The sequence below is a fragment of the Pongo pygmaeus genome, chromosome 5 (assembly GCF_028885625.2).
Source record: "Pongo pygmaeus isolate AG05252 chromosome 5, NHGRI_mPonPyg2-v2.0_pri, whole genome shotgun sequence".
Lineage (NCBI taxonomy): Eukaryota > Metazoa > Chordata > Mammalia > Primates > Hominidae > Pongo > Pongo pygmaeus.
In genome coordinates, this window is record NC_072378.2 from 155,324,649 (window position 1) to 155,350,593 (window position 25,945).

General features: G+C 37.1%; 1 protein-coding gene across 17 annotated transcripts in view; it reads left to right on the plus strand.

Moving 5' to 3' along the window:
• SCAF8 (SR-related CTD associated factor 8) overlaps positions 1 to 25,945 on the plus strand; it is a 229,774-nt gene that overhangs the window by 41,532 nt on the left and 162,297 nt on the right. For 16 of the 17 annotated variants that reach the window (XR_010126805.1, XR_010126804.1, XR_010126803.1 and 13 more), the window contains 4 exons: positions 3,069 to 3,113; positions 12,906 to 13,067; positions 17,864 to 18,017; positions 19,910 to 20,040. Coding sequence is in view for 10 of the 17 variants with exons in the window: in XM_063666756.1 (XP_063522826.1) it covers positions 3,069 to 3,113; positions 12,906 to 13,067; positions 17,864 to 18,017; positions 19,910 to 20,040 (492 nt within the window). In the remaining 7 variants the exon portion in view is untranslated. The remainder of the gene's footprint in view (positions 1 to 3,068; positions 3,114 to 12,905; positions 13,068 to 17,863; positions 18,018 to 19,909; positions 20,041 to 25,945) is intronic. The other variant, XM_063666759.1, reaches the window with a different exon arrangement.

The following is a 25,945-nucleotide window of genomic DNA, read 5'->3' on the forward strand; positions in this document are numbered from 1 at the left end:
GTAGGCCTCTTAAAATTGAGAATGAATGAGTACTTATTTCTAATTAAATAGGTACTAACCTATGAATATTCAGTGATATGTTTTCCTGCCCTGAATTAAGATATTAACCGTAACCAAAAGCACCAACTATTTAAATTATCTTTTAAATAACAGCACTGTATTAGATTTAACAGATTCCTATTTACTAGTAATTACTACTGGGTGAAAATTCAGATGATTCGTTGATTTTGCAGTTTTCTAGTGGCTACAGCTTAGTTTTCAGACTTGTTAGTATCTTACATCAATAGTTAAAATCCATGTACTTACATGGCAGAAAATCAGAGAGGAGAACGACAGTAACTATAAGCACATTGAAGCCAGAAAATGTTTCAAAGACATGATTTTTTAGAGGATTTGATAGGCTCACTGTGGAATAATTTTATTCTCTTGTACTTTATTCTGCATTATCTGATTTTTATGATCATGATCATTTGAAAGTGTGGAAACGTGTTTTTTTTTGTGAAAATTAGTAATTGATGCACTTTTCATAACTTGTTGAGCCAGAGTACTTTCTTAATAGAGTTAATGAGGTATAGGTGCAAACAGTATTTTCTATTTTCAGATGTCAGATGGGTCTGAGAGAAATTAAGTAATTTGAAGTAGTAGGAGTAAATATAGCTAGAATTTTAATCTAGAATTCTGTCAGTCAAGAGTCTAACTCTTTGGACCCAGTGGCACACATCGTTAGTCCTAGCTACTGGGTAGGCTGAGGCAGGAGGATCGCCTGAACCCAGGAATTTGAGGCCAGCCTGGGCAACATAGTGAGATCTTGGGTCTTAAAGTTTTTTTAAAAAAGAAGTAATGTTTTTTAAAAAGAGTCTAATCTTTATTATTATGATATATTTTACTATTTTGACTTATTGTTTTTAACGTTTTGAATTTTGAAAAAATTTAAACCTAAGTTGCAAATTATTATGGTGAGCAGGACATATTCTTCCCTTAGATTTGCTGATTAACATTTTGCTACATATGGAAGTTAGAGACTTCATTCATAATAACACTTAATCCTTGATACATACCTGAATTTGAAACTCCTGAGAATACAGACATTTTCCTAGGGAACCATAATATACCAATCACATGCAAAAAATTTCACTTTGATATAATTATCTAATATACAGTTCATCCTTACATTTTAACGTTGTTGCATTGTTGACTAGTAGCTGTTGCTGTCAACCCTGCTTTTTCATAATCCAGTCAAGATCACACATACTTATTTGTCCTGTCACCCAGCAGTTTGTTTTTTTGACATTGACATTTTTGAAGACTCTAGACCAGTTGTTTTTCACCACTTTATTACTTTAAACTGCATTTAGTATGTGTGTGTATATATATATATAAAAACTACATTTTATTAATCAGATTTAAATGATACTGTGTTTCATATTGAGGTAAGTCATTGTTTTTTATATAGAAATGATTAATGAGTGATGGTTAACATTGCACTGTCAACAAAACCTCCCAGAAAACCTATTGTGGAAGAAGGCCTATGACAATTAATAGACTTTCAGTTAAGATTTAGGAAGTAGGTTTATTTTAATTATGTATAGTAACTAGAAGCAAAGAACACTGTCAAGGTGTCTTCCAGAATTGTTCCTTCAATGTGTAGTTATTTAATATTTTGCATATTGATTTTTAAATGTTTAGGGGCCTATAAAGTGCCTAATAACTTTAAGTAGTTGTTTTGGCTTTTTTACTTAAGTAACTTAAACCATTGAGTAAACTTACTTTATTGTAAGTAACTTTAGCCAGACTTAAATTTGTAGGTTTTGATTTGGTGAATATGAGTTCATCATGTTTTCTTTTATTTTTGTTATTATAAATACTGGATTTAGTGCTGAGGTTTAGTTGAATGTTCATATTTCTTCAGTCTAAGGGAATGTCCTTAAAAAGCATAATTCATGAGAAGAAAAGTATAAAGAGGGCTGGGCGCAGTGGCTCACGCCTGTACTTCCAGTACTTTGGGAGGCCGAGGTGGGTGGATCACTTGAGGTCGAGAGTTGGAGACCAGCCTGGCCAACATGGCGAAACCCTGTCTCTACTAAAAATACAAAAATTAGTCAGGCGTGGTGGCTGGCATGCGTCTGTAGTCCCAGCTACTTGGGAGGCTGAGGCAGGAGAATCGCTTGAACCCGGGAGGCGAGGGTTGCAGTGAACTGAGATTGTGCCACTGCACACCAGCCTGGGTGACAGAGTGAGACTGTGTCTCCAAGGAAAAAAAAAAAAAGTATAAAGAGAAGCACAATTCAAGTTCTTTAAACAGAAATAATACGCCAATATGGTATCGTTATTGTGGCATTAAAATTTATTAGGCACAAATTTATATACTATATGCTAAATTTATAATTTATTTCAAGTTTATTCATAGTGCTATATTTTATGAAACTTAAATCTTCTAAGTTTTCTTAAAATTGATAGTGGCCCATTACTAATTTTTAATGTACATGTTCACTTCCGCTGATTCATTTTGTCTGATCCATTAGGATATTATACATTTCTATGTTTTATTTTGTATTCTTGCAGTTCATTCTCCAGGAGAAGCAGAAGGAGATAAATGAAGTTGAAAACAACTACCTTACATACATTTATTATGTTATTTGTAGTTATTTGATTTTTCAAATTTCCCTTGATTTAACTGCTAAAATTATACTATATGAAATCTGTACTTTTCCTTTCATGAATACAAGAATATACACCCACCAGTACTTATTACAAGTATTTTGCAGTCAACACAACTGTTTGTTAAAGTATGCTTTCAGAAAGTCTTCAATAGCATTATTTTATATCTATGGTAAGGTAATGCACTTTGGACATACTGATCATACATCTACTTTAGAGAAGCCCTTTACTAATTATATAGCACAGCTAGTTGCATATGCAGGTGAGTGACAAGAATGTTTGTCTCAAAATTCTTGGTTAAGATAATTGTTTTGATAGACCTTTGGAGCATGTAAAACCTATGGTTAGCGGGAAATTTCAGTCTCCTCAAACTGATTTTAAAACCATACTTCATTTTTTTCCTCTTTTAGTTCTATAAACATGTGGTACAGAGTGTTGAGAAGTTTATTCAGAAAGTAAGTATATAATTTTCCATACATGTGCTATAATTGTAGATTAATGCCTGTACTCTTCTTTAGATCAAATACCCAAGTTTAAGTTGTTTTAGTGGACTGTTAAAAAGTGATTCCAGTTATTTTATTTTCTAATTAAGAAATAAAATGAAAGTGCCTTTCAGATAATTTTACTTAGGTTTGTATTCTGCCTATGTTCATGTGCCTAAATGTAAGCAGAGCCAGTTTGAGAATCGGTGTCATGTGGCATTAAGGATTCAGCAAAGTTGCAGTGTGTTTATGTTCTTCACCTGGGAGAAGGGTGCGGGCTTTGAAGTGAGATTTCAGTCATTCAACTGGCTAGGTAACTTTGAATAAGTTAGTTAGCCTTTACGTGATTGAGTTTTTTTTTCTTTTTTAAAATTCTTGTTTTCTCAATATTTAAAATATAGTATTGATAGGCTGTGCACAATGGCCCACACCTGTAATCCCAGCACTTTGGGAGGCCAAGGTGGGTGGATCACTTGAGGCCAGGAGTTCAAGACTAGCCTGACCAAGATGACAAAACTGTGTCTTTACTAAAAGTACAAAAATTAGCTGACGTGGTGGTGCATGCCTGTAATCCCGGCTACTTGGGAGGCTGAGGCACAAGAATTGCTTGAACCCAGGAGGCAGAGGTTGTAGTGAGCTGAGATCACACCACTGCACTCTAGCATGGGGAACAGAGTGAGACCCTGTCTCAAAAAATGTGTGTGTGTGTGTGTGTGTGTGTGTAGTATCGATAAAACATATTTGGGGATTAAGTGGTTTAGGTAACTTGAAGCTAAGATAAAGGGTTGAATAACGAGTATGCTGTCTGTTTCACTTAAAGTTTAAAAATGTTAGTGATTAGAAAATTTTATTTGGTCTAATGCTTTTAAAAGCATTTCTCAGAGATTGTTGTTCTGATTAAAGATCTTTCTTTAAAAGTTTTAATGTCTGGTTTTGTTTTGTTTTGTTTTTGAGATGGAGTCTCACTCTGTCGCCCAGGCTGGAGTGCAGTAGCACGATTTCGGCTCACTGCAACCTCTGTCTCCCGAGTTCAAGCTATTCTCTTGCCTTAGCCTCCCCTGTAGCTGGGATTACAGACATGCGCCACCACGCCCAGCTAATTTTTTTGTATTTTTAGTAGAGACGGGATTTCACCATGTTGGCCAGGCTGGTCTTGAACTCCTGACCTCAAATGATCCATCCGTCTCGGCCTCTCAAAAGTGCTGGGATTAACAGGCTTGAGCCACTGCGCCCAGCAATAAGTTTTAATGTCTTACACTGTGCCTCATAAACTTGATGAATAGGAATTTACCTAGGATTCTTGTTAAAAATGTGGATTCTAATTCACTGAGTGTGGAGAGGAACCTGAGATTCTGCATTTGTAACAGCTCCTAGATGATGTTTCTTCACAAACTGCAATTTGAGTAGTAAAGGTTTAAAAGGTAAAAGTGAATTTATGGATAAATGCTTGTTGACTGATTTGATTTGGGGTAGGGTACTTTGAATAAAATGTGTCAGAATCTTAGGAAGACCTGGAATGAGCAAAGTTACTCTATCGTGAGATAATTACAGTCAATCTGAAGAAGCCAATCAGTGTATGGGGAAAAACTTAAATGCTTTGCTATTACCCTGTTTAAATCAGAGATCCAGCAACAGATTTGTGTAATGGTTAAAATAAGCTCTGTGTGTGTGTGTGTGTATACACTTTTTTTATACTTTTGAGCTAATTGTAGATTCATATGTCATTAAATCAGTAGGAATAAATCATGTAGAGATCCCATGTGCCCCTCACTCAGTTTCCCCATGTGGTAATGTTCTGTAGAATTGTAGTAAAATATTACAATCAGGACATTGATACAGTCACCTATTGACACACTAACCTTATTCAGATTTTAATTGTCTTACATGCACTCATTTGTATATGTATGCATTTAGTTCCATGCCGTTTAATCATATAGATTCATATAAACATCACCATAGTCAAGATACAGAACAGTTCCTTCACCACTAGGATGCCTTGTGTTTCCCTTTTATATACTCTGTAGTCATACTCGACTCACCTCCTCCTCCTCCCCATCCCTAATCCCTAATGCCTGGCAGTCATTAACCTGTTCTCTTTCTCTACTTTGCATTTCAAAATGTTATATAAATGGAATCATACAGAATGTAGCCTTTTGAGATTGACTTACTTTGCCCAGCATAATTCTTTTGACAATCTAACCAAGTTATTGCATGTATCAAATAGTTCCTTCCTTTTTTTTTTTTTTTTTTTTTTAAATTTTGCTTTAAGTTCTGGTATTCAAGTGCAAAACATATAGGTTTGTTACATAGGTATACCTGTGCCATGGTGGTTTGCTGTACCTATCAACTTGTCATCTAGGTTTTAAGCCCCACATACATTAGCTATTTGTCCTAATGCTCTCCCTCCCCTCGCCCCCCACCCCCAACTGGGCCTGATGTGTTTTGTTCCCCTCCCTATGTCCATGTGTTCTCATTGTTCAACTCCCACTTATGAGTGAGAACATGGGATCTTTGGTTTTCTGTTCCTGTGTTAGTTTGCTGAGGATGATGGCTTCCAGCTTCATCCATGTTACTGCAGAGTACATGATCTCATTCCTTTTTATGTCTGCATAGTATTCCATGGTGTATATGTACCACATTTTCTTCATCCAGTCTATCATTGATGGGCATTTGGGTTGATTCCATGTCTTTGTTATTGTGAATAGTGCTGCAGTAAACATACGTGTGCATGCGTCTTTATGGTAGAATGATTTATATTCCTTTGGGTATATACCCAGTAATGGGATTGCTGGGTGAGATGGTATTTCTGGTTCTAGATCCTTGAGGAATTGCCACACTGTCTTCCACAATGGTTTAACTAATTTACGTTCCCACCAAGAGTATAAAAGTGTTCCTATTTCTCCACACCCTCACCAGCATCGGTTGTTTCTTGACTTTTAAGTAATCACCATTCTGACTGGCGTGAGACTTTATCTCATTGTTGTTTTGCCCCCAAAACTCCTTAAACTGATAAGCAACCTCAGCAAAGTCTCAGGATACAAAATCAATGTGCAAAAATCACAAACATTCCTATACACCAACAATATACACCAAGCAGAGAGCCACATTATGAATGAACTCCCATTCGCAGTTGCTACAAAGAGAATAAAATACCTAGGAATATAGCTAACAAGGAGTGTGAAGGACCTCTTCAAGGAGATCTGCAAACTGCTGCTCAAGGAAATCAGAGAGGACACAAACAAATGGAAAAACATTCTATCCTCATGGATAGGAAGAATCAATATCGTGAACATGGCCATACTGCCCTAAGTAATTTATAGATTAAATGCTATTCCCATAAACTACCACTGACATTTTTCACAGAATTAGAAAAAACTACTTTAAATTTCACATGGAATAGGAAAAGGGCCCATATAGCGAAGACAATCTTAAGCAAAAAGAACAAAGCTGGAGGCATCGCACTACCTGCCCTCAAACTATACTACAAGGCTACAGTAACCAGAAGAGACATATAGTTCCCTTCCTTTTTATTTCTGAGTAGTATTTCAGGGTATTAATTTACCACAGTTTAATCATTCACTCATTGGGGTTCATCTGGGTTGTTTCTAGTTTTTGGTTATTATGAATAAAGCTGCTAGGAACACTTGTATACCCAGAGTGTTTTTGTGTGAATGTAAGTTTTCATTTCTTTGGGATAGTAAGTACATGTTTCCATTTTATAAGAAACTACCAAACGGTTTTCCAAGATGGCCGTACCATTTTATATTCTCTTCATATACCATAAATTGTGTGAGGGAGAAGTGTGGCTGCAGTTTGGTCATATATTATCCGTGAACCCATGTTTTAGTCATGAAAGATTTATGGAGTAATAAATGACAGTAAATGAAAAATTAACAGTAAATATGATTTCCTTTAGGCCAAGAAAACTACTCTAAAGAATACTCTGGCCTCTGGCCTTGTCCTAATTGATTTTGCCAAAAATCAGTTCATATGCTGATTGTGTCTTAGCTTTATAAGACAGAAGCACCTGGGCACTCTGGCTCATGCCTACAGTCTAGCAGTTTGGGAGGGGCCAAGGCTGGGCTCAGGCGTTTGAGACCAGCCTGGGCAAACATGGCAAAACCCTGTCCCAGCCTAAAAACTACAAAAATTAACTGGGCAAAGTGGCAAGTGCCCGTGTTCCCAGCTGCTTATGTGGGTGAGGTGGAGGGATTGCTTGAGGCTTGAGTTCAGGAGGAGGTTGAGGCTGTAGTGAACCATCATTGTGCCACTGCACTCTAGCTTGGGCAACAAAGCAAGAGCTTGTCTCAAAAAACAAAACAAAACAAACAAACAGAAAAAATGGGGGCGGCAGCAGCAGCAGAGGCTAGAGTTAGAAACAGATAAGGAAACTTCAGAAGACAGGTTTTAGAACTTCTGTTTTGATCCTGTGTCAGGGTTCTCTAGAGGGACAGAACTAATAGGATATGTGTATATATACACACATATATAGGGTATACATATATACAGGGGAATTTATTAAGTATTAACATAAGTATTAACTTACATGATCACAAGGTCCCACAGCAGGCTGTCTACAAGCTTGAGGAGCAAGGATGGCCTGTCTGAATGTCAAAACTGAAGAACTTGGAGTCCAGTGTTTGAGGGCAGGAAGCGTCCAGCATGAGAGAAAGATGTAGGCTCGGAGGCTAGGCCAATCTCCCGTTTTCATATTTTTCTACGTGCTCTATACTTGCTGGCAGCTGATTAGGTGGTGCCCACCCAGATTAAAAGTGGGTCTGCCTTCCCCAGCTCACTGACTCAAATGTTAATCTCCTTTGGCAGCACCCTCACAGACACATCCAAGATCAATACTTTATATCCTTCAATCCAGTCAAGTTGACACTCAGTATTAACCATCATAGATCCCTATATCTGCATTATAAATAACTAACTTACCTTAGTTATCCTGAATCCTAAAGGCAATAAATTTTATTTTGAGCCAGAGACCTCATGATTTGGTGACTTTTCTACCATCCATAGCTAATGATTGTGTTCTCATTTGCTGGTTTGAAATGCGGAGATGAAATCCTCAGCTCTGTCCCAAAAATATGTAGAGTTTACCCAACTCTTTTTGTCTGTATGAAATCCCTTGCCTTTTTTTGCATGAGTACTACAAGCAAATCTGTCCACTAGATTCTGAATAAGGTTGAATATTATCATTCAGAACTATTTATTTTGATAAAATCTAGATGCTTTGTTATAGTGAAATACATTCTGTGGTACTGTGGCTACTCTTAGATACAGTGAGGTCAAGAATAAATTTCATCTTTATGGGTCTGAAAATGATCTGTAGATGAGTTACTATTGCCTTAATCTGTAAGTTTTTGGCTATGATTACCTTTTTCAAATTTCCTGCTGCATATTTAGTAAGAGCAGGAAATGTGGCTTGTTTGTGGTGATTTTCAAGTTACATTTACTTTTTAAATAATAAATGAAAAGATGGTGCTAAACCGTCTAGAGATTATCATCATTAAAGTTTTTTGTTTTCTAGAAAGTTGATCTGGTAGCTATATGTACATGGTTGTTAATGGTGGTTGATATTTTGCAGTGGATATGTATATATTTTTCAGTGAAGCAAAGCATTTATTCTTCTGCTCTTTGATATTTTTCCAGAGGAAGGATTGAGTACACATTGAAAGATGGCTGTTAGCTAGGCGCGGTGGCTTACGCCTATAATCCCAGCACTTTGGGAGGCCGAGGTGGGAAGATGACTGGAGAGGTCAGGAGTTTGAGACCAGCCTGGCCAAAATGGTGAAATCCCATCTCTACTAATACAAAAATTAGGCAGGCATGGTAGCACATGCCTGTAATCCCAGCTACTCAGGAGGCTGAGGCAGGAGAATTGCTTGAACCCACAAAGCAGAGGTTGCAGTGAGCCGAGATCATGCCACTGCACTCCAGCCTGGGTGACAGAGCGAGACTCCGTCTCAAAACAATAAAAAGAAAGATGGCTGTTATATTTACTTACCTCTGGTGTCTTGAGAGAGAGAGAGAGAGAGATATATATATATATTTATTTATTTATTTATTTTTCATGTAGGGTGCAGTGTTCTGTAACTGGACTTTTATCATAAGTATACCTTTACACTTGGAGGTAGGATACAAAGAGTTTTTTTTGTACATGGGCACAAATAGTTTGAAAGGAGTATATTTCCAGATTCTCACTTTTCATATGTATTTTTATTGAAGTTCCTCTTCCCTAGGATATTTTAGATCAACACAAGTTCCACACTTTTTAAATTTACATTTCAAATATATGTTAAGCTTATCAGTCATTCCTAATCATTATGATTAGAGAAACTTTTGCCTCTTGCTTTATTTAAGAAACCAGGGATGTTTATATAATTACAGTCACTCTTCCGTTTCTGTGGGTTCCAACCCATGGGTTCAGCCTATTGGGATCAAAATTTGGGGAAAAAATATTCCACGAAATTCCAGAAAGCAAAACTTGAATTTCCTATACACTGAGTACAATGTGAATGAAGTGATGTGTAGGCATTGTATTAGGTATTCACAGTAATCTAGAGCTGATTTAAAGTAGATGGGATGATGTCCATAGGTTATATGCAAATACTGCCCATTTTATATAAGGGACGTGAGCATCCTTGGATTTTGGTATCTGCAGGGGTCTTGGAACGAATCCCCCAAGGCTACTGAAGGACAACTGTATTTCTTTTTATTGTGAAATTTCTATGTACGTCTGTAGAAAAGTACAGAAAACAATATATACAGCCAAATTTTTATAAAGAGAAGACCTGTGTAGCTCCCACTCATTTCAAGAAGTAGAACTTTGAAGCCAACAAGCCCCAAGTGCCTCTTCCTAATCATGTCTTGCACACCCCCTACCCAAGTAACCAGTTTGACTTTTGTGTCACGTCCTTGCTTGACATTATAGTTTTACTTTGTATAAAATGAATTCTTAAAGTGGTTTAATGTATTTTAAATTTTTAAATGTAATCCTATGGTATGTATTCTTTTTATACGGTTCTCCTACTCAACATCATGTGTCTAGGATTCATTCTTGTGGTGTGTAGCAGTATTTATTACTATCTGTTGCTGTATATTTTCCATTATGTGAATAGACAGCAGCTTGCCCACTTCTGTTGGCATTGTGTGTGTTTTCTAGTTTTTGCAATTCTGAACAGTATTGCTGTGAACAGTGTAATATTTACATATGTAAGATAATAAGTATCCTCATACAGCTTGCATTTCTGTAGGACTGGAATTGCTGGTTACAGGATATGCATTTCTTCACCATGGCTAGATAATACTAAATTAGTTTTATAATGATTATACTGATTTACTCTCCTCCTCGCAATGCATGGGTTTGTGTTGCTCCCCATTTTTGTCAGCACTTGGTATTGTTAGATTTAAATTTTTCTAATCTGTCGAGCCATCTTTCTTACATGCCACCATTAGTATTATTCAGTGCTTTGCAGGTACAGCCACATGATTCTGTTTCTACCACTCTAGCTTTGTTGTCTTTAAATTAATACCACTTTTTAGTAGCTGCAGGTGGGAGCACAAATTCTAAAAATAGGATAATTATTTAAGGTGTATTTGTATATTGCAAAATATATGGTCCAACTTACCTAGAAGGTTCTTTGACAAATAACCATAACTGATGATAACCTGCAGATGACAACTTAGATGACAAAATGAAAAATCATGCAAATATACTTAAAGGTGCATTCTCCCTATTCGTTCTTACCTTTCTCCCCCTAAAAAGGCTATTTCTCTATAAAATAAGAAATTGGAAATTACTAGAATATAGTTGAAAAATGGTATATCTATAAAAACTTAATGTGATATGCTTTAGGAAATTATTTAGAGTAAAAATACCGTATGCCATTGTGTAACTGCCCAGTGGGTTCACCTTGCCTGCTGCCTAGACAGAGCCAATTTATCAAGACAGGAGAATTGCAGTGGAGAATGAGTAATTCACGCACAGCCGGCTGTGCAAGAGACTGGAGTTTTATTATTACTCAAATCAGTCTCCAAGAGCATTCGGGAATGGGGGATCGGAGTTTTTAAAGATAATTTGGTGGGTAGGGGCTCGGGAAGTGGGGAGTGCTGTTGGTCAGGTTGGAGATGGAATGATAGGGAGGTCGAAGTGAGGTTTTCTTGCTGTCTTCTCTTCCTGGGTGGGATCGCAGAACTGGTTGATCCAGATTACCAGCCTGGGTGACAGCAGCTGATCCGTCCAGTGAAAGGTCTGCAAAATATCTCAAGCACTGATCTTTTACGATAGTGATGTTATACTCAGGAGCAATTTGGGGAGGTTCAGACTCTTGCAGCTAGAGGCTCTGTGACCCTAAACTGTAATTTCTAATCTTGCAGCTAATTTGTTAGTCTTACAAAGGCAGACTGGTACCCAGGCAAGAAGAGGGTCTTTTTGGGAAAGGGCTGTTATTAAATATTTTGTTTCTGAGTCAAACCATAAACTAAATTCCCTCTCAAGGTTAGTTCGGCCCAGGCCCAGGAATGACAAGGACAGCTTAAAGGTTAGAAGCCAGATGGAGTTGGTTAGGTCTACTCGCTTTCACTATCATAACTTCCTCAATTACAATTTTTGCAAAGGCGGTTTCAATTAGAGAGTCTTAGGAATTCTTGTTTTGAGTCTAATGGTACTTAAAGAGAAAAATTTTAAAGTATTTCAGATTTCTTTGTCTTGATTCATCTCTCAGGTTTCTAGTTGATGACTTAGCCAAGTTTTCCAAGTATTAAAATTATTTAAAACATTAAATCATACTAAAGAACTTTTTTGCCATTTTATGTAGCAAAAATGCTAATCTACCAGTGAAGGAAATTCTGTCCCACAAAATGTTAATGTATGTGTATCTGAAGATGCTGTGCAGTAAGCTTGCAAGTAAAAGGATTCTTCATTGTGCTTGCCTAACTAAGGCTAAAAAAGCTTGTGTTCAGAAAGTAGGGGAGGCAGGGCATGGTGGCTCGTGCCTGTATTTCCAGTACTTTGGGAGATCTAGGCAGGAGGATTGCTTGAGCCCAGGAGTTTGAGACTAGCCTGGGCAACATGGTGAAACCAAGTCTCTTCCAAAAAAACATATAGGAATTAGCTGGGCATGGTGCTGTGCACCTGTGGTCCCAGCTGTTTGGAAGGCTGAGATGGAAGATCATTTGAGCCTGGGAGGTCGGAGTTGCAGTGAGCCATGATGTCACCACTGCACTCCAGGCTGGATGACATAGGATAGATCCCCAGAATTATAGATGTTATATTTGAGAAAAAAATGGAAACTCTGGCCTCTGTATTTAACAATGTTATAATTTGCCATTTGGCATTGTTCTTTTCATTTGTATAGGAACCCTTTTGTTGTGTGTTCCAGATGAAGTCTGAGGCATGTTGGCAGTGTGTTTGCTAGAGCCCTTCTTTCCTGAATTTGCTTCTTTCTTCCATGTAGCTTTTCACAATGACTAAACAAATTTTAAAGATTATAATGGTACCTTATTTATCACTTTGTTTTATGTCATTGAAGCCAGTTACGTAGTACTATTTTAGAACTTCTGATTGTATAGAGTAGCCAAAGTAGATTCTTTAAAATGCCATTCCAGAAACTGATGATATTGGAGTAGTCAATGTATGAATATTCATTACCTCAGCATAGGCAGTGTCTTTGTATTTACACAGGACTTTTGATGATTTTTGTCTATCAAGAATTTTACCTTTCTGTTTCCTTCCCCTTTCATTCTTCTTTTTTTCATCAGTGTAAACCAGAATACAAAGTACCTGGACTTTATGTTATTGACTCCATTGTGCGACAATCCCGACATCAGTTTGGTCAAGAAAAGGATGTGTTTGCACCCAGATTTAGTAATAACATCATTAGCACTTTCCAGAATTTATATCGTTGCCCTGGGGATGACAAGGTATGCTGCTGTTTTTGTTTGTTTGTTTGTTTTTAAAGTAGATACAGTAGCCTCTTGGTCCTAATTAGTCTTCAGATTATCTTAGTACAGTCATGTGCCACTTAATGATGTTTCAGTGACAGACCGCATATACAGTGGTGGTCTCCTAAGATTATAATACCGTATTTTAATTTTACCATTTCTCATTTATGTACAGAAATACCATTGTGTTAAAATTGCCTACAGTATGCAGTACAGTGACATGCTGTACATGTTTGTAGTCTAGGAGCAATAGAATATGACATATAGTCTAGGTGTGTAGTAGGCTATACCGTCTAGATTTGTGTAAGTACACATCACACAATGATGAAATCTCCTAATGACGCCATTTCTCAGAACATATCCTTGTCATTAAGTGGCACAGGACTGTATATTCTCATTTGCTCTTAGTTATTTCAGATTTGAATATTTAATTATTACGGTATCCATGTTCCATTTTGTTCTTTGAATTTCTTAAACAGAGTATAGAAAGATGTAGCAGATTTGCCACTTTTTAATTTGTTGAAGCAATTGGTGTTAAATAAAATGGCTAAAATAAGCTTTTGGAATTACATGAAACTTATTCACACACACAGTCAATTCAGAATTGTGATTATTTGACATGAGTTGATATTTAACTGCATATTAAAATTCTTCTATTATGGTAGAATTTTATTAATCACACTAGTAAGTCTGGTATGTGTAAGATCCAAATGTGTAAATATTCTATAAATAGCAAGTATAAAGAAAGCTTTGGATCATGAGCGAGCATAAAAAGGAGTTGCTTATCCTTTTGTTTGCTCTGAGAGTTTAGCTTATTTATTTTGGATGTTGGAAATTTAGGTGTGCTTTTTCTGACAGGGTTGATTGCAGTGTTGATTAAGTATGAAAAGATGAGAATAGATGACGATTCATGTTTGTTTTATGGAAGAACCACAAAACTTCAAAGCTCACCACAAATTGTTCACCTTTATATTGAGTATAACAAGATTAAGTAGTTATTTTTCATAACTATTATATAGTCTTGAATCAGAAAAAAATCTTGTTATAATGGATAGCTATGGAGATAAATTTTTTTATTTTTTTGAGATGGAGTCTTGCTCTTGTCGCCCAGGCTGGAGTGCAATGGCATGATCTTGGCTCACTGCTACCTCTGCCTCCTGGGTTCAAGTGATTCTCCTGCCTCAGCCTCCTGAGTAGCTGGGATTACAGGCGCCCGCCACCACACTCGGCTAATTTTTTTTTGTATTTTTAGTAGAGATGGAGTTTTGCCATGTTGGGCAGGCTGGTTTCAAATTCCTGACCTTGTGATCCGCCCACCATGGCCTCCCAAAATGTTGGAATTACAAGTGTGAGCCACTGCGCCCGGCCGGAGATAAATTTATTGCGCTATATTCTTTGTGAACTATTCTTGGATATACTACTTGAGACAGAAAGTTTTTGATTTTTGTTTTTAATTACTTAGTACTTTAATAATTCTGTGCAGGCAAAAGAATGCTTCTAATTTTTTTTTTTTTTTTTTTTTTTTGAGATGGAGTCTTGCTCTGTTACCCAGGCTGGAGTGCGGTGGCGCAATCTTGGCTCACTGCAAACTCTGCCTCCCGGGTTCACACCATTCTCCTGCCTCAGCCTCCTGAGTAGCTGGGACTACAGGCGTACGCCACTCTGCCCAGCTAATTTTTTGTATTTTTATTGGAGACCGGGTTTCACCGTGTTAGCCAGGATGGTCTCGATCTCCTGACCTCGTGATCTGCCTGCCTCGGCCTCCCAAAGTGCTGAGATTACAGGCGTGAGCCACCGCGCCTGGCCTAGAATGATTCTTTTAAATGACCTGTCATAATTGATTTTTAAAATAGGTACTTTAGACTCCCACTTGAAGTAATGTACTAATCTGAAATTTTATACATGCATTTTTTAGAAGTCACTTTACTTTGATTTAGAAATTTCACTAGTTTGGACTTGGATTTCTGTCAGTTCTGATGATTAAATCTTTCTTGAATGTGTAGATTTCATAATATAATATCTCATATTAGGGTTTATGGAATAGGGCTTTCTTTTAACCATAGGAGGAGAGAGTAGATTAACATTGTAATCTCAATCATAAATGAGGGACATCGTATGTAGATATATGGAATGATAGTTGTTAGGTGCTGGCCAATTTTAAAGTATATGATGGGTGGCTTGGAAACTGAAAGATTTTTATATAAAGCAGAATATAAGGCATTTTCCGAGTGCTCATGTTTTAGAGTGGAGAAATAGTCAAATCAAAGTATGAAGCAGTCTCTAATTTTCTTGTGCTTCATTTGAAATACACAAATTTGCACATTAATGTAGTTTGGACATAGTTTAAAAATATGTCACTGTAATGTTATGAGGGATTTAAAGATGAACCAGATCTTTATTCTGAAAATTGCTATTTTACTTTGTAAAACATATACATTTAACAGAATGTTTTTTGTTTTTGTTTGTTTTTTGTTTTTTTTTTTTGAGACAGTGTCTCGCTCTGTTGCCCAGGCTGGAGTGCAGAGGCGCGATCTCGGCTCACTGTAAGCTCCGCCTCCTGGGTTCATGCCATTCACTTGCCTCAGCCTCCCAAGTAGCTGGGACTATAGGCGACCACCACCACGCCCGGCTAATGTTTTGTATTTTTAGTAGAGACTGGGTTTCACTGTGTTAGCCAAGATGGTCTCGATCTCCTGACCCTGTGATCCATCTGCCTCGACCTCCCAAAGTGCTGGAATTATAGGCGTGAGCCACCGCACCCAGCCTCTTTTTTTGTACTTGATTTTAGCCTCTGTCTTTTTTTTTTTCCTAATGGAATAAGTGGCATCACAATAGTAGTAACTAGGACTTAGTACTTGTTTGCAGAATAGTTATGTGCTAAACAGTTGTGAATCAGATTGTTTGGTGATAGTATCAAGAAAATAGTTATTACATAATCACTCTGCTTTTATTAGTGATAATATGAATTCAGGATATTGTTACTCTGACATAAGTGTTCTCTGGGTGAAATGTTTATTTCAAGAAGCAAGGTATAATAGATGGAACTGCTGATACTTCTTACAAAATACTGTAGGACATCTTGAGACATTATTCTTCATTGGGCATATTTTTCTGCCTATAAGTTTGAAGCTTTCAGGATCTGTAAAACTTTAATACAACCAAGGGAGACGTATAAGTAGGAATTTTTCTAGTTACCAAGTTTTCTCTAAATACTGCTAATTATGTTACTAGATTTCAAAATTACCCAAGAAATTGAAGTCACTAATAACTAGTCTTTTCAAGTTTATAATACACAGAATATAACAAGAGACAGGCAATAGTTAAATAGAATTTCCCAACTAAATAGATTTTCATATGAAATGACTGAGATTAGAGTATAAGTAATTAAATAGAAGTACGTTATAGTATCGCTATAAGAAGAGCTGTAACTAACAAGGCATATATCTCCCTCCCAAGATGCTCAAAATTTGAGAGTGGCTAGACATTTAAAATACTAGCTGGCTTAAACAGTCTGATACAGTTTGGAGATTGAGAAAAGGGACCTGAGAATCCTTCTGGTATACTGTCTTATTTTATAAATGAGGATACTAAAGTTTTTTTGTTTTTTTAAAAAATGTGTTGACATAGTTGGCCTGAGACCAAGATCAGCAGCAACGTTATATAGATTGTAAATATTTCATGAATTTTATAGCAGCTGCCATATGACTGACTGGAACCTTACAAAAAATACAAAGAACTCTGACTATTTGAGTAATCCAGAAAGAGGTTGAGACTAAAACAAAAATGTGATTTATTTGGTGGTAAAATGATTAGAGTGTGGGTTGGGATGGGCAATGTTGAGACTATGAGGAATATAAAATTGGATGCAGTACTGCAGTTCAGGGGCATATCAAGAAGAGAAAATGAGATGGTTCACAGATGTCAAAGTCTACTTGCCAGTAGCAAGCAGGTTTTTTATTTTTATTATTTTTTTAAATTTACAAAATGGTAAAGGACTCAAATTTTAGGAAATGAAATAATGTAGAACATTATTCATACAGAAGATGATTCATCGTTCTGAGGGCCAGATTAAGTAATGCCAGTATGACATTGACATTCTACAAGGGGAAAGGGAAGAGGAAAGAATAAAAGAGGGAATGAAGAGAGAAGAAATGGTTACGCTTCAGATTCTGTCTGTACAGAAGTTTGTCCATCTCTGGTTCAAAGTGTCAGTAGGGAATTAGCATTCATGTCAGGATGCTCAAAAAAGGAAGTAGTTTGATTAAATTCTTACATGAGGAAATGCCCTGTCCTCAAGTAGATTGTAAAATGAAAGTTTTAAAAAGTCACATTAGATAAGGACTTTGTCCTACAAGTTACGTATTTGTTCAAAATATGGACATTGTATGAGACAAAGTTAAAATCAACTATAAATATAACGTTAGTACTGAGATGAATCCTGGCTCATCCTCAGAATCCTTAAGACAGATCTCCAGCCAGCGTTACCATCCATATCATTAGAAGTGACATAAGAGAGGAAGCCTAGATATCATCTCTGCCTTCAGCTAAGTGGAGCTTTCATTTACTTTGTACGTCTATCCAAATTAACATGTTTTCAAGCACGTTAAGGGTAGCAAATGCAAAAATGATAGAAACATAGAATTTTAGGGCTAGAAAGTACCATTGAAGTATTTTAATTTCTCCTTTCTATCCAGGGCCCAGATAGCCTCTATGAAATGACTGTACTAAGGTTTTGAGAGTAAAAACCAGAATGTCATGTTTCTTTTTTTCTCTAGAGTAAAATAGTGAGAGTACTAAACTTATGGCAGAAGAATAATGTATTTAAGAGTGAGATTATTCAGCCTCTTTTGGATATGGCAGCTGGGATTCCGCCTCCAGTTGTCACACCTGTTTTGGCCAGCACTACCACTGCTATGAGCAATACTCCAGGTATGTTGCTTTAATATAGATCTGTTGTCTAAATATTCTATTCATACTTTTTGGATGACTGTTCATATAAAAAATAATTCGACAGTGCAGGAAAATTTGTCCAGCATTAGATAATTGAAAGAAAATATTTGTAGAGAAAAATAAAATTAGATATTATGTTTGTATGTACTTATTTCTAAAATGTAGAACACTGATTTTCTTTTAATCCACAGAAACATAAATATAATGAACCTTAGAAATTTGGTGTGTCAGTTAGGTTTTTCCTGATTTAGGTTATCTGTAACTTCTTATACTTGCATTTGTATCAACTTGGTATTTATAGGATACTAGGGGGACTTAATATTTTTTAAGAAACCCTGAAACAATTATTTAACAAAACCAAAATTTCAAAATCATGTTCTCTTGAGGCATTTAAATGACTATGATAAAAAATTTTTTATCATAGTTCCAGCCCTGCGCAGTGACTAACACCTGTAATCCTAGCACTTTGGGAGGCCGAGGCAGGCAGATCGCCTGAGGTCAGGAGTTGGAGACCAGCCTGGCCAATATAGTGAAACCCTGTCTATATTAAAAATAAAAAAATTAGCTGGGTGTGGTAGTGGGTGCCTGTAATCCCAATTACTGGAGAGGCTGAGGCAGGAGAATCGCTTGAACCCAGGAGGCGGAGGTTGCAGCGAGGCGAGATCGCGCCGTTGCACTCCAGCCTGGGCAATAAGAGCAAAACTGTCTCAAAAAAAAAAAAAAAAAAAATTTTTTTTTAAATCATAGCTCCAAGAATTAAATTGGTTAGCATTTCGTATGTATTGTGTGTGTGTGTGTGTGTGTGTGTGTGTGTATGTGTGTGTATGAACAAAAATTGATGTATTGTTTTTTGAGACCTTGCTCTGTCACCCAGGCTGGTGTGCAGTGATGTGATCATAGCTCACTGCAGCCTCGACCTCCTGGGTTCTAGTGATCCTCCCATCTCAGCCTCCTAAGTAGGTGGGACAACAGGCATGCACTACCATGCCTGGCTAATTTTGTTGTTGTTGTTGTTGTTGTTGGAGACGGAGTCTTTCTGTGTTGCCCAGGCTGGTCTCGAACTCCAGGGCTCAAGCAGTTCTCCTGCCTTGGGCTCTGAAAGTGTTGGGATTACAGGCATGAACCACTGTACCTGGCCCAAACATGGTTTTATATTATGTGTACTTACTATAAAATTTTTTTATTGAAGATTGTATTTTGAATATTTCCTTATGTTACTGAATTTTTGTCTCTAAAGTAAGATTTTTAATGGCTGTTAAGTATTGTAGGCTTTAAAAGTACAGTAGTCTCCCCACATCCACGGTTTTGCTTTCCGTGATTCCAATTGCTTGCAGTCAACCACAGTCTGAAAATAGATGAGTATAGTACAATAAGATATTTTGACAGATAGAGAAAAAGAGGGAGAGACCATATTCACATAACTTTTTTCACAGTATAGTTTATTATTAGTTAGTGTTGTTAATCTCTTACTGTACCTAATTTATAAGTTAACCTTTATCATAGGTATATGTGTACATACAGAAAAAAACATATCATATATAGGGTTTGGTGCTAGCTCTGGTTTCAAGCATCCACTGGAGTTCTTGGAACACATCTCCCAAGCATAAGTGGGGACACTACAGTAACTTAGTTAATTGAGGAGGACAAATTTGGACAGATCCTTTTGAGCGGGGGGCGTGTGTGTGTGTGTGTGTGTGTGTAATGTACCTAATTCTGTAAAGGATTTTAAGTGATTTTTTCAAAGTGGACACAATAAAATAAAAACAATATGTGTGCATGTTTTTAATAAAAGTAATAAATTATTCTGCTTTTTCTAGTCTTAGTTATTTCCTTACATATTTATTTGGGGGGTGTGTTGTTCTTTTTAAAAGGAACTCCTGTGACACCTGTGACTCCAGCCAATGTGGTCCAAGGCTTACCTGATCCGTGGGTGTCTCAGATAACAAATACAGATACACTTGCGGCTGTAGCTCAGATCTTGCAAAGTCCTCAAGGCCAGCAGGTGAGCGGTTTTTCCGTTATGTCAAGAATAATTTAGAGTTTAATATTTTCCTAATGTATTACTTTGTAACATACCACTTAGAGAATATGTGCTTTTTTTAGTTTTATAAAAATGGGACCTTTATGTATACTTTGTTACTTGCTTAAGTCATTTAATAGCGCATCATGAATGCTTTCATGTCATTAAAAATTATTCTATAAAAATTTATTCTGTACCAAAATACGGAATTAGCACATAGTTTTGCCAAATATTATTAGGTGCTATCACACTCCAGTAACAAGACAGGAGTCCTATCTTAGAGAAGACCTCCTCCTATCTTAAGGGGGACAGATGGTAAAAAAAAGTATGACAAAATTATCGTAGGTAGTGACTAATGACATTAAGAAAGGGTAAATCTATAGTGACTAGATTTGGGGGAAGGGGTCAGAAGTAGAGAGGATAGCCAACAGGAGGTGTATTTGAGGAAGTGACTTTTGAATCGAGACATGAAATGGACTAGTCATGGCAGGACAGGAGGATAAGAAATAGAATTGCAAGTATAGAGGTCCTCAGGTGGGAAGCAATGTGGTATATTGTAGGAATAGACGAAGGCTTCTGTGGCTAGAACTTCACGAATAGAGGGGAATCACACAACATGTATGAATTGAATCGAGGAATGGGAAAGATTGCTGTCTTTATAATATCAAGTTTTTCCATTGTATCTATACATATACTTTTATTGTTCAAATCTTTTATGTCTCTTAATTAAGCTTTGTAGCTCTTTAAATGTAGATTCTTCAAATTTCTTAGATTGATTTCCATGAATATATTTGAATAGATTGGATTTTTGTAGTCAATACCAGTTTCTCTTAGTTTTCAGCTGATTTTCTTTCATTTTCCAGTTATATTATTTGTAACTAATGATAATTCTGTGTCCTCAGTTTAAGTACTTATATATAGTTTTCTTAATGTATTGCACTAAGTTATGGAAGAGATCATAATAGAAATAATGATAGTATACTCATTGTTAGCTTTTTTCAGACTCAAATAGAAATACCTCATTTTTGTCCCACTGTGATGTTGGTTTTGTTTCGAGATATGTATTCTTTATGAGGGGCATATTCTCCTTTTTCTAGATGATAGTGTTTTATGGGGTTTTGATTTAAAATTTTGTTAGTGAAGATAATAGTATGGTTTTTTGATTACTAGACTTTATTATAATGATTCAGCATTGCAGTCCTGTACACACACACACACACACACACACACACACACACTCTCTCTCTCTCTCTCTCTCTCTCTCTCTCTCTCTCTCTCTCTCTTTTTCTGACTCTCAAATTCATGCTATCCTTTGAGGCAGTACATTTAAATATTCTGTAATTTTTGTTTTGCTTTGAAGTGTAAACTATTTCACAACTAGTTTCTATTTGCAACTCTACTGAGATGGGTTCCTAGTTTTTATCACCCTACTCTATTTTTAAATCAGGATTATTGCTTGCTTTGTGAGATCAATTTAGAAATGGTTACGTTTTTCTGTATTCTGTACAGTACAACCTGAGTGCTTCCTGCCTCTGGAAGGTTTGGATGAACTTAATCAAAAAACCTCTAGGGGCCAGGCATGCTGGCTCACATTTGTAATCCCAGTACTTTGGGAGGCCCATATAGGTGGATCACTTGAGGCCAGGAGTTCAAGACTAGCCGGGCCAACATGGTGAAACCTGTCTCTACTAAAAACACAAAATTTAGCTGGGCAAGTTGGCACATGCCTGTAATCCCAGCTACTTAGGAGGCTGAGGCAGGAGAATCACTGGAACCTGAGAAGTGGAGGTTACAGAGAGCCGAGATCACGACGCCATTGCACTCTAGCCTGGGTGACAGAGTGAGACTCAAAAAAAAAAAAAAAAAAAAAAAAACAACAACAACAAAAACAAAAAAAAAGGAACCACAAGCTCCTCTAGGGTTTAGTGTGTTCTGGGAGATTAATTTTTGATAACATTTTTCAATTCTTTTTTGGTTATTTGTATTCACTTACGCTACCTTTCCTGAATAAACTTTATTAATGTTTATGATTAGAAACAATCTGTTTTGTTTTTCATAGTTGTATGTAATTTTTTTAAAAACTAACTTTGGCATGCACATCTGACTTTGTGTTGTGTTTTTGCTCTAAATTTAGGTTTATTGCAATTTATGCTTGCTTTTTATTTCTTTCTGTTACTACCCTAGTTCTTCATTTTTGGACTGTTGATGTACTCCTCTGAATAGCTTTTGATCCCTTTGCTGCTTCTGTTCCCTTTTTGATCCATCATTTTAATTCTTTGCAAGATTAATCTTTATCAGTGATGTTTTTTTTTTCTTTTGAGACGGAGTCTCGCTGTGTCGCCCAGGCTGTAGTACAGTGGCACGATCTTGGCTCACTGCAACCTCTGCCTCCCAGGTTCAAGTGATTCTCCTGCCTCAGCCTCCCGAGTAGCTGAGACTATAGGTGCCTGCCACCACGCCCAGCTGATTTTTGTATTTTCAGTAGAGACAGGGTTTCACCGTGTTAGCCAGGATGGTCTCGATCTCCTGACCTCGTGATCTGCCCGCCTCTGCCTCCCAAAGTGCTGGGATTACAGGCGTGAGCCACCGTGCCCAGCCTATCAATGATCTTGTATGTTTTAAACTTAAGCTCAGGAACATGCAATAATTACATATTATACATAGAATAAAATCCAACTTTGTGGTATTTAGAGTTATTCTCAATGTAACCTGTTATATTTTTCTAACATTTTTCATTACTTAGATGACAAAGTTTCATAGATTTCTCTAAATTAATGTAAGTATTCTCTTTGCTTGTGTTGCACTCCGTTTTACTTTATCATGTGCTTCTCCAATTTTCATACGTCTCACCCTTCCTTCACTATTCAAATCAAGCTAAAGTTTTTTAGAGTTTGGTGTCTGAAGTCCAGTGATACTATATCACTTCGTTGGTTGTTTTTCATTCGCTCAACCTTCAGCAAACATTTACTTTGACCTGCAGTGTTTGAGGCACTGTACCTTGTTCTGGAGTATACAAGACGAGCAAGAAACATTCTCTGGCCTCTGGAAGCCTAAAGTTTAATAATCAAGATTAATTGCAATACATAAATGTAATTAAATTTAAAATTAATAAGAATCATGGGAGAAGTTTAGAAAAGAAGGGCTTTGGAAATTCAGAACTAGAGATAATACTTTGGCTTGAACAATTGGTTCAGGAAAGTTCTGTTATACAGATGACAGTTAAATTTGTTTTTTAAAGGATGAGTAAGAAATGGATGCTAAGGATGAGCTACATAGACAGAGACAATTAAGAGTAAATGGTGAATTCTGAGTCTTTCAAACAAAACCTGCTCCACCTGCATCTTCATCTCAGTTAATGGATATGCGATTTTTCCATTTGCTCATACCCAAAAGCTTAAGAGTCATCCTTGATTCTTTTCTTCCCTTTGTTCTTCAGATCCAATCTGTTAAGAAATCCTCTGCCTTCAGAATATATTCTGAATCACTAACTCACCACCTCTATCACTAGTTCCTAGAATTAAGCCACCATCATTTCTTAGCTAGTTTATTGCAGAAACCACTTAATGGGGCTTCTACCCTTACCCCACAACAGTCTGTTCTCAATACTGCAGGTAGCATGACCCTTTTCATACCTGAGAGTTCGTGCAACTCCTCTGCTCAGAATCCTCCAGTGGCTCCCTGTCTCACTCAGAGTAAAAGTCCAAGATGTTTTGTTTGTTTGTTTGTTTTTGAGACAGGGTTTTGCTTTGTCACTCAGACTGGAGTGCAGTGGTGCAGTTGTATTTCACTGCGTCTTTGAACTCCTGGGCTGAAGCGATCCTCCCACCTCAGCCTCCCAAGTAGCTGGGACTACACCTGTAGCCAGCATGCCTGGTTAATTTTTTATTTTTATTTTATTTTATTATTATTTTTTGAGATGAAGTCTTACCCTGTCACCCAGGCTGGAGTGAAATGGCGCTATCTCGGCTCACTGCAACCTCCGCCTCCTGGAGTGATTCTCCTGCCTCAGCCTCCTGAGTAGCTGAGATTACAGGCACCCGCCACCACGCCGAGCTAATTTTTGTATTTTTAGTAGATACGGGGTTTCACCATGTTTGCCAGGCTGGTGTCAAACTCCTGACCTCAGGCGATCCCCCCACCTCAGCCTCCCAAAGTGCTGGAATTACAGGCATGAGCCACCGTGCCCAGCCAATTTTTTTGTTTTTATATAGAGACAGGATGTCACTATGTTGCCCAGGCTGGTCTCAGACTCCTGGCCTCAAGCAGTCCTTTCACCTGCACCTCCCAAGTCAGTGGAATTACAGGCACGAGCCATCGCGCCTGCACTAAAAGCCCAGGTTTCAACAATCACTTCATTGGTCCTTGTATGTTCTCAGTTTGATCTATTGTTCCCTTCCCAACATTTTCTATCACCAGTTCATAGACTTCTCTAACTAATGATAAGACTTGATTATGTTGCCCAGCCCCCCACCCTGGTTTTATATTATCCTTTGCTTTGCTTTCTCACCTCTTTCTCCTGTGACTCGTTCCATCCTTTTTGTTGTTTCTTAAATAAACTACCTATAATCCTGCCCCGAGATCTCTGCATTTGAAGTTTTTTATACTGAAAACCCACTTTCCTCATATATTCATACGGTTTCATCTCTTGTCTTTGTTTAAATGTCACTTTAATAAGGCCTTCAGTGACTGCTATTTATTTATTTATTTATTTATTTAGAGACAGGTCTTGCCCTGTCACCCATGCTGGAGTGTAATGGCGCAATCTCGGCTCATTGCAACCTTGACCTCCCGGGTTCAGGCAATTCTCTTGCCTCAGCCTCCTGAGTAGCTGGGATTACAGGCTTCTGCTACCACACCCAGCTAATTTTTGTATTTTTAGTAGAGACAAGGTTTCACCTTGTTGGCCAGGCTGGTCTCAAACTCCTGACTTTAAGTGATCTGCCCGCCTTGGCCTTCCAAAGTACTGGGATTATAGACATGAGCCACCGTACCCGGCCGTGACTGCTATTTAAAACTGTAAACTCTACCTGTCATTCTTTACACTCCGTTCTCTCTCGCCTCTGCTTACTTCCTTCCTTAGCACTTACTACCTTCTGTTATGTTATATAATTACTTGGTTTTTTTTCTACCTCTTCCCACTGGAATGTATGCTAAACTAGGGCAAGAATTTTTTATGGTTGTTGACTGCTGCCTGTCCAATGTCTAGGTTGTAGATGGTGTTCAATATGTTTTTGTGGAATGAATGAATGATGTACAGAAGCATTACAGTGTTGGATATACAAAGGATATTGTAGAGTTGAGTTGTTTGAAGGAAAAGATAGTCTGTGTAAGCTATTAATGACAAAGTTAAATGGCAGACTTAAGTGTGACCTGGGCTGTGAAAACTATAAATGGTGGGCTCAGAAATAAGGGATTCATTTGGTAAGCAATGGGGAGTCACCAAGGACTTTTTATGTTGAAGTCACATGATCTTAACAGTACTTTACATGGATTAGAGAGAGGAGAAGTCTAGAGACAGAATATCTTTCTTTTGGTAGTATTGGTTTTGGTAAGGAGGGTAATGTTTATGAAAAATAGTAAGGTTGTATACTTTCTGAAAATACAATACAAAACATGGGGCCATTCTAGACTTAAAAATATTTTGAAAAACCGATGTGTACTCTTAGGTTGAATCTATTTTCTACATTTTTGAGACAGTTGGGAAACTGAGTATTAACTGTATATTAGATGAAATTATAGAATTAGTAATTTTATTTTGTAATATTTTGGAAACAATTCATAAAGCAAGTGTTCTTATTTTAAAAGATGCCTATTAAAATAAATATTTTTGACAGGAGAAGAAACTTTGAAAGGAATAGTACAAACAGAGTCAGTAAGACAGTAATTG